Raw genomic sequence first — 12,854 nt, forward strand, 5'->3', positions numbered from 1 at the left:
GCAAGTCTATGGTGTAACAAAAAATTCCTGTGAAATATGGTTTACCATTTCAATTGATGCTAGACTGAAAAATTAAATTAGCTTGTGGTAAGTAGGATGTGTTCATGCCAAGGTTATCAAAATAGTGCCAGATCATGCCAAGGTTAATTTTATCAAAATAGTTTGGTTTTCAAAATAGCATTGGTTAAACTTGAAGTAGAATTTCGATCCAATCTTGGTGGTAGTGTGACTCGTATTTATGCATTTAGCTGTTACTTATACAGCAGCAGCACTTGAGGCCGGATTAATTATTTGCTTGGGTGAGGCCTTATCTCGAGACCTATATGACGTCAGGCTTGTGGACCTGCATCTGTCTATCTCAGATTTCCGCCTCACCTGGATATTTATTTGAAAAAGCATACATGATTCTTAAATGCCACCTGCAGTGAAGGAGGGATAGAGTACTAAATAGTACGTCTGTTAGGGTATGGTACTACTAGGGTATTGTGTACTAAACTTCAAGTCCTTTCTCCTTGTTTACTTCCTACTTTGGATCCGTATGTGTTAGTTGCCACTAGGATGCTTAACGAGATAATTAATAGCATCTCTTTCCACTAAATAGCAAGTATATTTGTAAGCTCTCGTCAGATCCTAGTTTATTACGAAGTGGTAGGAAATTTTATAACAGTGAATATTAATTTCATATTGTGTACTGAACTTAAATTAAGTCCTGTCTCCTTGTTTACTGCGGATCCATAAGTGCCAGTTGCCCCTAGGATGCTTAACGAGATTATAAAGATAATTAGGAATAACATAATCTCCTTCCACTGAATAGCAAGTATATTTGTGAACATTCGTCAGATTAAAGTCTATTAGGAAGTAGTAGGAAATTTTCTAACAATGAATAATAATTCTATTATCGAGTCGCAAATGCGGCAGTGCCGTGATTGTAGTGGTGGGGAATGAACAACCAGCACGGCTTTTATTGAAAAACTGGATGCGTATTGTGAAATTTGCTCATCGGTTTCTAAAATTTGACCTCACTAAAATAAAGTATCTTAAACATCACATCCTACGAGTAAACAAAACTATCTACCAAGAGAGAAACTTCTTCATAAACAAAAGAAAATCTACCCTTCTAATTCATCTAATTGCCTCAATCATTCAGAGAATTCACTTTCAAGAAAACCATGAAATATAATGTAATTTTATTAAGTAGCTTACACAGCATCGATAGCTTGGGGCATACAACATACTATTTTCATACAATGCATTACAACAAAAACATCAAATTGCAGTACTTTACTAAATACACATATTAATTAAGATAAAAGCTTGTAACATTTGAAATACACGAGAAACATCTCAACTAATGTTAAATTTTCGTGTTAAATAATTCTACCAAGTCTATCAATATACAATACTCAATATTATGTACAACAGCACAGGTTTATGTCAACAGAGAAAAAAAATTAGGCAAATTGTTTCACAATTAGTAAGAAATCAACTGTATTGTACGAATTCGAATCGCAACATATTATGTTCTCTGATGCTGTCCATATAACAGGATGAGATTCCTCATCTTATTGTTGTCCACTTTTCCACAGAAGTAAAAAGTGAATTTGAAGGAGAAAAACCATTAGGTTATAGGCACATTTAAAAGGTATCATGGCATCCTATTTTTGCATTATGACATTGTTGTTTTGTTTGCTACTTCAATGGAGTCCCAAATAAAGCGATATATGCATTTCTCAATCTCTGATTTCGAGATTTCCCATAAAGGCATTATTGAACGAAGAAAGACAAAAAATAGTAAGACCCATATATGCCAAATTATTCCCCTTTATCTTGTTAGACATTAAACAAGATCATAATGCTTGATAGGCAAAAAACAGAACGCTCAAAAATGTGCCTCCAAAATTTATTGACGAATAAATAATATGCAGAAAGATTTTGAACTCATAGTAACAGAACTTTAATCGTATTGTCTTTTAAAAAACTGTCGAGTCGAATTATTTTCTGACAGTGGGAGAGGAAGCACTAAAATCACTCATTACACATTGAAATCAAATTTATACAACAACAAAAATTTATGAATTGAGAATGTCCACAAAAAGAATGAGCTAATTTATTATGTTGTACCAACATTACACCAGACCATGATGGACATGAACCACCACTGATTTGCTCATATTGAAATTATTTCATGTGAATCATTGAATTCATATGAAAAGAATAATCAACATATCAAAACGATGAAGTTTATCTTTTTCTTAAATGCAGTTTCAAACTTAGTAATATAATTGAAGCAATCAAAATGCTAAATAGAAATACAGGTTTTATACATATATATATTGAACCTACTATACAACAGACATATACCTTTTTGATGTCACTAAAATGGCTGATGACACATCTATTGCACATGTACAATTATTCCAACCTAACAGAAATCAGTTGGTATCTATCTGCATTATTCTAAACTATATGATTAAGTTTAAGTGTTGATGTTGTTCCAATTATTATCCTAATAAAGCAGACGCCAATTCAAAAAGAGCACACATACTAAAGTAACTCTTCAGATTCAATAGGATAGGTTATTGAAAAGTAAGAGATGTCCAAAACCATTCAAACTAAATATCTTCTCATACCTCATAAAACTACCATACTTTGTTTGGTCTGGTGTTATTAGTAACTTATATACAACAGCCTCTAAAGCTACTTCAGAATGGCAATAAAATAAATAAGCCAAACTGTAATCACTGTTTTCCATATGATGGATTCCATCTATATATTAGATGAAAAAATTATGATTCAGAATGACAGACAAATCATGCTCTACGTACATTTTACTGTGAAAACTTGCACCCATTATATCACCTAGAAGCATTATAAATGAACATTTGGAGCAGATACAGTGAGCCCTGTGTTTGTGGGTAGTTGGAACTACAATTAATACTTTTCATGGTTAAATTTAGAACTAGTATATTTGCTTAATAGAGTATCAAAATCTGTATTTTGATTATTAGCTCCCTTATCCAGTCTTTAATACCTTCCTTATAATTTTTTATGAACCATAATTACTTGCTCCCGAAATTTTTTTTGGACATTTGCAATAACTATTACGCAACCATTGGAAATATTACAAAAATGAAATTAGTTTGAGATCGCTGATGTTGCAACGTGTGTAGGCCAACGAAGGCTCACCATACTGGGTAATCATTTTTTTGTCAAGATTATTTTTATTCGAAGCAAAAATCTGATCAAAATAATTTGATTTAAATCAAATAGTAAAGTTTGATAACAAATACATTAGGAAGTAAAATAACTTTTGTTCCATCAAAAATAGAAGGGAATAGTACATTTAATTTTAAACAGCCCCCACATAGCAACCAAATAAGTTAAGAATTAAAATACTACATCGATAAATTTTTTCAGTCATCTATATCCCATTGAGAGTTCTGTTATTTTTTCACGAGGTGTTGCTGAACATGTTGTAGGAATTCTTGCAATGACATAGAAGATTCAGTTTTGTCTTGTCTCATGTGTAGCATGAAGTAATAATGTTCTCGACTGTCCGCTCTAGAAAAAAATAAATAAAAAGTGTGGTCTCCTGTGGACATACGTACTTATCAGTTTTCTTTTCTTGCTCGAAAAGTAGACTGAGATATACAGTGAGAAAAGATAAAGGATCTGTCCAGTGTTATATCAAGGATTGAGCCAGAGTCGAGTCGTTTGGTTCAAGCTGGAGCCAAACTTACCTTATTAAACGGAGCTGAAACTGCCAGAAATTTTAGTGGCTCCAGCTCCAAACATCTACTTGTTTTTCACATGTATAATTTCCTAATACTTTATATAAATAAGAAAACATACAAGAATTATAATTTTTTTTTTAGATATTATGTGTAAAGTTTAATTTTGAAATCTTATACCATGATTCAGAGTGAATATACTTATATATAAACATTAATATAGATGCCACCTATCGTTAAGAGTTGACATCTCTATTGTAGATAATAGTAATAAGTACAACATAATAAAGACAAGATTACCTTACAACTTGCATAGGTGCATAATGCGGTCGCTGATCTTGCAACCATTCCAAGAAGTTATGAAAAGTCTCTGACATTGGATTGTCCAAATCCGGCAGTGAATACTGGTAAAAGCAGTATACATAAACAAGTTAGCAAGACAAAAACACTGGCTATCAAAATTTAAATACGAGTGGTATTTGTGATATTATGTTGAAAGTATCAGGAGTCGAATTGGGATGCTTTTCCACCTTACTAACCACTCATTATTTTCTGTCTACAATCTTTAAGTAATTATCGTTTTTTCAACAAAATTTTGCTCAAAACAAGATCATGTGCGTCAGCTTGTAAATGAGGAAGATAATCACTGTCATGGTGACTACAGAAAGAATCTACTGATAATACATAGAATTTAGTCGATTGTGCGAGAATTGAATTATCACAACTGATGTTAAATTGCTATTCACTGAAAGAACTTTATTGTCAGCATAAAATCTTGAAGTAGGAGAAAACACTTTTTCTTTTTCCAGTCCAGAAAGCCATAATGATAATGTGACAATGCCTGGTTGTGTGTTTCAAAATTGGGAGTGCTTTTTCATATAGACTAATCAGTAGTGTGACAAGGAGCATGGGTTTCTAACATTCAGCCATATAAGAGATTTTACAAATATGATGCTTTATATAGGCATAATAATTATCAATGACAATCCATCCTACTTGTCATTACATTTTCAAGTTTTTATGCACTCATTGGCAATTCACATACACAGCATTATGAACAAAACTAAAGTACAGCAATGTGATGTAAATTGTATCTCAGAGTGAGCACACATACCATTGGTTGTTCTATATCACTGAATTGTTTCACTCCGAGCACATTTTGCAAAAATTCTCTGTTTGCAGTCGGACCGACATGTAAGTACATGTGCCAACCGGCATCAAGTAAATATACTCCATCACGATTAATAGATTCAGCAGACAACGGCAGTATCTGAGGTTGCGGAACAATTCTTTCATCAATGTCCAATCCATCCTGTTGTAATTTATATTATTAAATGAAGTTTTATCCTTTTTAGAACTGGATACTGGATAAAGCCTGTCACTGAAATACTGTTCATTTAATGGAGAGGGGTGTAATTAATTATGTTGGCGAGGCTTGCAAAATGGTCTTTCAATTAAGACTTTCAAGCGTATACTTAAAAGATATATCTTCCCATTCCCAGAAAGTTTAATCAAAGCATTTACTGGAAAACTGAAAGTTTGAAGTTATGAGGGAATTATTGTTCCCAATACATTCCGAAAAATCGAAAATATTATGTTCGAATACAAAATATCCTAAATGAGTTATTTTCAACAAAGGCACATAACGAACATGTATAGCCGAAGAGTTTGAATTTAAAAGTGCAGGAAAGTTGCATATAGACCAGTGGTTCTTAAACTTTTTTGAGCGCGACCCAAATCTGAGTTTCACGAATACTCGCGACCCAATCCTAAATAACGCAAAATGTGTTTTTAATGTTAGTACAGTTTGACTCAAATACAGACAACTATTTATTAGAAACAGTCCATTGACTCAGTGAGATAGATGAAACTGAAATTTTCTTTTCATTATATATTCAATACACAGCTCTATTTTACTGAGCGCAATACGCAAGTTGTCACGGGAGTCGATGCGATTGCGAGCTTAGTTTTAATAACCGTCAGTGCCAAAAATCCTCGCTCGAACAAGTGCCTTGTCGCGAATTGTAGCAGAAACCTCGTCCGCTGTCCGTCGCAAACACGACATCCTAGCTGGCTTTTGATATCTCTCGCAATATACAACTTTTTACTCATGAAATGTGCACACACTGCTTCGTTCGCGGTAAATGGTGACTCGAGATGAAGTCACATTTTCTTTAGATATTGAATAATTTAATGTTGAGATGCGAGCTTTTTCATTGCTTCGTCTATTACAATTTACATTACCAAAAAGACACCCGTTTTTAGTTATTTTAATCCACTAAGACGACATTCCGCGAGGTCAACACAACGACAAGCGACGTGCATGGTTACCGATGCCATAAAATAATACACGTGACTGGCATATCAGAATTGTGATGTAACAATGAGCTCAAGACAGTTCTTTCCGTGAATGAATCTTTATATTCCATTATTTTTAAATACCAGAGTTTAGAAGCTAAATTGAAACATTGGGAAAGCTGAAAATTCGTCCTTCTCTTCTTAGATTGCCCTTGCATTGACGACCTTGTCGCGACCCACTTTTAAACCTTCCGTGATCCATGTTTGGGTCGCGACCCATACTTTAAGAACCACTGATATAGACAGTGATCAAATAACGGCATTTCTGGCCATGATGTAAAACCTTGAATGCCCAAAATGGTAATTTTTTCTAGAATATAATCTCTCACCTCATCTGAAAGATCATCAACTCTATATAAGTCAGGATGAATGGATTGCAATGCAAAACAAGTAGGTTGCATTTTCAAATCAATCATAGAAAATACTCGATCATCGAGACGTGTGGAAACACCAGAACGGAAAGCCGGCTGAATGAAAATAAATAATATTTTATTCTGCTAGGTTAGCAATATTGCTAGAACTTAATAAAACCCAATAAAACAGCTGGTAATCTAGTCATGGCAACATTTTTCTTTTGAAAAAAGTCATTTCATAAGCAGTAACACATTTTCAGAAGATAAGTAATTCAAAATCAAATACCACAGTCCACATCCAATATAAACAAGATATCATACTTCACAAATAAATAATAACACAAATAAAACTTACATGTTTCATCAAGCAGCTTATCATAAGAGGAAAGGTCTTCATACAAGGTGGAACAAGTAGAGAATTATCAACAGAACCTGGACTGATAGTTTCTTTATAAGCTTTCGATGCATCAATAACTGCATTTATTAATGCATCCCTTGCATCTGATATCTTGGATGTTATACTTCGATCAACAGCTGTTTGAAAATTTTGAAACACAGAATAATTATTGTATGATTTTAAAAGCTTGGCAATCTAAATAAATCGTATTGGTAACGGTAAGTGTAAACTGGATTTAAGATATGTGAAATGAAGGCAAATGAACAAGGATGTCCTACAAATGTAATTGAAAAAATTAAATTGAAGATATTCAGAAAATTTGTTCTCAAAGATTCCAATTAACCAGTTCATAAAACAAACATTACCGATTTTTATACACAGGTATAATAAAATTAAATTTAAATGAGATAAGATTTTATTAAAACAAGATCTTTAGAATATATAGGATATTTGAAAGTGGAATGAATTGTAAACTGTTTTTCAGTCCTTCCTAAAAAGACTATTTCAAACTGAGTTGGCTTTATGTTTACTGAGTCTTTGAATTAATTGTTTGATTGTGCTCAGCGAGTATTAATATATTATTCTCAGACCTGATCTTATTCTAATATTTTTTTTATCAGTGTCTTTATATTAAAACGAAAAACTTGAACTGGCAAAAGACAATCTTCAATTAATCACACGCACTGCAAAACCAATATTAAGTACTCACCCATTTTTGATAAAAGTGAAACAACAGCATCAGAATCTACATTGTTAAATATTTCACCCATATGTTTGGCAACAGGAAAGCACATTGTGTGGACACGAATCCTTCTTTCACCCTAAACAAAAATAATAGGTAATTATGGCCTCTATAAATGAAATCACAATAAAAATAGAAGTGACAACTCAGGGCTGAGGAAAATCCTGAAAATCTATTTGCAATGAAGTCTATCATGGATTTGAGATCTTTCACAAGATATTTTCACACAATCACATTGTACAAGGCTATGTAAAAGTCGCCATTGATAAGTAAGGGATACTTTGGAGAACCAGAATTAATTTCATATATTTCAATTATATCATGAATGATGTATCATTGGTTTTCCTTTCTTTGCAGATAGGTCTGATGGCCTAGCGGTTACAGTATTAGACCTAATTATGACGACATCATAGTTAAAATCTTGGGTCCAAATCCCATGTCAAGCACCTCACCCAGGGTGTAGGCAATGTCCAATGGGGGAGGCAATGCCAAAATAAAGAGCTCCTTACAAATTAGTGGGTGATTGTGCAGAGCGTCGTTTGAGAGTATAAATAACAGGGCCTTACAAATTAGTGGGTGATTGTGCAGAGCGTCGTCTGAGAGTATAAATACCAGGGTCTTACAAATTAGTGGGTGATTGTGCAGAGCGTCCTTTGGGAGTATAAATACCAGGGTGTCAGCCCTGGATTTATCCAGAATCGAAAACCTGGGTAGCTTTTGGAGAGCCTTTTTTTCAAACCTTTTTTTTTTATCAATATATAACAAGAAAAAAGGCATTTTTGGGAGAAAATGATACCCTGGTTTGAGGATACGAAAACCCGAAACCTGGCTTTCAAAATAATAGAACCAAATCGGACACTTTAATGCAGGGGTTCCCAGACCGCGGCCCAAATTCGTGGCCAATGAAGTTTGGGAACCCCTTTTTTAATGAATACGAGATATAAAAAGACACAAAATAGCATTTTGCTTTTACTGAATCTTACCTTACTAGAAGTATACAACAACGCAGCTTGCACACAAACTGATGATAAATCTGTTAAGCTTTCTTCTATGCTTAAATTCAAACCAAATCCAGCATCTGGATTGATATTTGCAAGTGCAAGTAGATCGGTTGACCGAACAAAGAAATTTCCATGAAAAGTGTGGATTGCAATTCCTGGAATAAAGAAGACAAGAGAGATAAACAAGCATTCCCATGAACTTACAGTGTGATAATGACAATTGACAAGCAAAAGCAAACAGTTCCATTTTCTTAAAACAGTGGTTCCTGAGCATATTTGATACCAGGGTTGTCCAAAACGAATCGAATATTCGAATATATTCGAATATCATAGTATTCGAATAACTTTTCGGCTGATTTTCGAATAATTCCGAATAGTAGCCACTTTTCGCCGTAAACGTGGTGTTTCGTTTTACGGGAATCTTCAAACGACTTTTTACGCTGTCTCACGTATTGTAATGACGATGAAATAGAATCGGCACTTTGATGTTGTTTATATTCTGTGCGATCGTACGTCGCATAGTGTTGCGACACATTTGCACGTTTGCGTGGGTGGACATTACCGACATTCGTCTACGAGGCTTTTAATTTACAAATTCATTTCGATCACGTCGAAAAACTGACAATAACAGCTTTTCTAGGCCCAATTTTTCGGCCTGATTTTTTTTTTGGGGCGTCTAATTGAGAAAGTATGTTTATTTTATTTCTATGTGGCCTGCTTATTAGTCTTCTCAAGCATGATTTGTGTCTTAGGGTCTGCCTATCATGATATTAAATCGCAGGCCGGTTATCGTTACATTAAAGAGAAACATGGCCACCGAGTGAAAGTGATTTGTGACCCTTTCGTTTTTCCGATTCAGCAGAACACGACAGGGACAGGAAAACACAGCTGTGAAATAACCCGTGGACGTACAGTGTAGTACTTTTCACATTCCAAAATTATTTCAACATTCGGGTTAATAGGTTGTCCAAAATGATTGCCGCTTTACAACTTAAATTTACCGCTCAATTGTTAAAAATAGTTAATTCTGTGAGTATGATTCTACCAAACTAACATGATCTGGTTCTAAACATATAAAATTATTAGCGCATATCACAGGGACACAATTTTTGTACCAGTCTTATTGGAGGCCTATATGGAAAAAACCCTTTTTTGAGTGCTAAAAATAGACATCGTCCTATTTGCCATGTGGACTTATTAGCCGGGTAATACGATATTTATAGCCGTCATTGTTACGATATCCAATTAATTGGCACAAGTTTGAAAAACAAGTTGATTTATTAGAAAATAATTTCTGGCAAATAATTTTGATAACATAATTAAAAGTATCGATCCTTTACCAGGATGATTTTTTGTTGCGCAAAATAATCCAATCCATGACTGGTACCAGCATTTAAAATGTCATGTCGTATTAATTTAATTCCGTTCAACGTAACTCGTGGTTGTATGGACAATCTGTGGACATAAAATGTGTGGTAAACTGACCGATATTATTAAATATTGATTCCTATTTTCATATTGAGAAAATAATGAAAGTATTAATACCAAATACCACGGGTATTTGTGGACATGAAATACGTGGTAAACTGCCCAATTATATTTAATTTTGGATTCGTATTTACAAAATAATAAAACTATTATAATTCTAAAATGCAACGGCGATCTGTGGCCTTAAAATGTGTGGTAAACTGCCCGATTTACCAACATTTGAGTTATGATAATAGAATTAAATTAACACGGTAAGGCATTTTAAATAGTGGTATCAGTCATGGATTCGAATATTTTACGCAGCACAAAATCATCCTAGTAAAAAGTCCATACCTTTAAATACAAACCAATGGCAACCATTATCCAAATTGGTTCCCAAAAAGCGGAATAAAGTATAAATTCTTTCTCCGACTTGTGACAATTTTTTCGCGAGTACGAAAATAAGAATCAAAAACTAATTATATTCGGCACAATATCACGGCAATTTGTGGACATAAATTGTGTGGCAAACTCGCGATTAATATTAATTTTTGATTCCTATTTTTGTATTTACAAAATACAACGGCGATCTGTGGACTTAGAATGTGTGGTAAACTACCCGATTATGAATAGTTTTTGCTTCTTATTTTCATTTTTATAAAATAATAAAAGTATTATTACTCAAACATACAACGGCGATCTGCGGACTTAAAATGTGTGGTAAAGTTTCCGTATATAAAAAATTTTTGATTCGTATAAAAAATTGTCACAAGTAGGAAAAATAACTCATACTTTATCCCGCTTTTTGGCAAATAATTTGGATAATGGTTGATATTTAAAAGTATGGGCGTTTTACTAGGATGATTTTGTGTTGGTCAAATATTCAAATCCATCACCGATACCACTATTGCGGTATTAATTTAATTCTGTTAACATGACTCAAGATATATAAAATATATACTGCAATAATCTTCAAATATGAGATGCCTGGTAATATAACTAGGTTGTAACTTGTAGATAGCAGTTATTCCATTGCTTATTGTATGGAAATTCCTACATACATTTAGATAAGCTTCAATTAGTGAATTTTCTTTTCGAAGTATTCGAAATTTCATATTCGAAAAAAATAATTTCGAATGTATTCGAAATAGTGAACTATTCGGTATTGGCCATCCCTGTTTGATACCTATTTTGAAGTTTTCTACTATGCATAAAACTGTTATCCTTTATGGATCAGCAGCTAGTGATATTTTCAACTTGCACTCTGGGTTTTGTACTATTTGAATAGTTTATAATCTGTGCATTATTATATATTAGAATATAATAAAAAAGTGAAGAATAGTATTATCACACAGAAATACAATGTAACGTTTCCTTCCCTAATACAATTTTCCTATTGGGAACGCTTTCTAAACTGCTATTATATATAACTTATATAATTGTAATTCGCCAATAACCTTATATAATGGGCACTAATTTAACGACCGCGATCCCCTTTTAAACTTACGTAAAATGCCTCTTTATTATGTTAATTTCATAAACAATGCACTGCACATACCTTTGGTGCACCTTATTCTCATAACAGCTTCAAAACCAATTTTCCTTGTTAAATAACGATCCAAGTCTCGAGATAAACGTTCAATTTGTACAGGATTATGAGTCGCATGTAAACCAGGATAATAATGCAGATCGCCCGCAGAAAAACGAGAAGTACATGCTGAAAATATAACATTAACAAATAGTAAGATATAAAATATAATATGGCTTGACTAATAGAAAAAGCATGAGGCATTTGAAAACTTCATTACAGGAGCATATTCATAGATCCAAAATTGTCTTCTGTTAATTCACTGATTTGCTTTGCTAATTACAGATAGTAACAAGGTGACTCAAAAAACAGAATTCAGGTCATTTGGATAGTATATTAGACAAAACATAACTTTTACGCATAGCGGTCTAGATTACTGAAACTTTAGGGTACAAACATACACAAACAGAAGTTCCAAGTGTAAAATGAATTTTTCTCATTTCCATAGAATTAAGAAATGTACGGGTTCTGTTTTTATGAGTCACCATGTTTCTTGCTATCTTTGTACCCCGAAAAAATTTATCATTTTGTTCACTGAATTACTGATATTCCTAGAAAACATTATTTCAATCAGATTGAAGATCAGGCACTTTCTGTACAGTCTTACTGATTCGAAACGCCTGGAGTATCAACTGCAAAAGTTCTAAAGGTGCTTCAAAAAATTGCAGAATTCCAGTGGTATTGAATCTCAGTGGTCATTTTGATAGAGATATTTTATTTTAGACAGGCGCTACAGTAAACTTGGAAAAAATAATCCTTTTTCTATATATTGTAAATAAAAAACAATCTTACATAAAGTTGCAATGTCAATGTATTGAGAATTCATAAAAAAGAAATCAATTGCGACTTGATGAGCTGAACTATCCAAAGCAAGTTTTTTGTAAAAATCAGTCGATGGATTCAGACAATCTGTTGCAGTATCTCCAGCTCTAGAATTTGGATTTTCTCGAGGTTTCAAAGCTCCTGGGCCTGTTGTAGGCATGGACTGCTGAAATACGGTGATACGCCCGCCAAAAGCAGCCTGAAGAGGAAGAATATTTGAAAAAAATTGTCAGGACTCAACGGGTGTCGCATCTTGATAAGAATTATTGATTAGTAATGGTTCTCTAATACCCTGCGTGGGTTCTCATGTTCAAATTCCGCGGACGGTAGTTATATATGATAGGATTGCTGTACTACTTGCCGTCACGGTGGTCAGTTATGGCTTCCTCAAAAAT

General features: G+C 33.6%; 1 protein-coding gene across 2 annotated transcripts in view; it reads right to left on the reverse strand.

Moving 5' to 3' along the window:
- Window positions 1-1,170: 1,170 nt before the first annotated feature.
- LOC120346915 (protein transport protein Sec24A-like) overlaps window positions 1,171-12,854 on the reverse strand; it is a 99,575-nt gene continuing 87,891 nt past the window's right edge. For both annotated transcript variants that reach the window (XM_078118140.1, XM_039416706.2), the window contains 9 exons: window positions 12,430-12,658; window positions 11,608-11,766; window positions 8,565-8,737; window positions 7,549-7,660; window positions 6,798-6,976; window positions 6,419-6,556; window positions 4,846-5,043; window positions 4,032-4,135; window positions 1,171-3,561 (listed from right to left, as the gene is read on the reverse strand). In XM_078118140.1, coding sequence (XP_077974266.1) covers window positions 3,444-3,561; window positions 4,032-4,135; window positions 4,846-5,043; window positions 6,419-6,556; window positions 6,798-6,976; window positions 7,549-7,660; window positions 8,565-8,737; window positions 11,608-11,766; window positions 12,430-12,658 — 1,410 coding nt within the window. In that variant the 3' untranslated portion in view covers window positions 1,171-3,443. The remainder of the gene's footprint in view (window positions 3,562-4,031; window positions 4,136-4,845; window positions 5,044-6,418; window positions 6,557-6,797; window positions 6,977-7,548; window positions 7,661-8,564; window positions 8,738-11,607; window positions 11,767-12,429; window positions 12,659-12,854) is intronic.

This window comes from Styela clava, chromosome 11 (assembly GCF_964204865.1).
Source record: "Styela clava chromosome 11, kaStyClav1.hap1.2, whole genome shotgun sequence".
In the NCBI taxonomy this organism is placed as follows: domain Eukaryota; kingdom Metazoa; phylum Chordata; class Ascidiacea; order Stolidobranchia; family Styelidae; genus Styela; species Styela clava.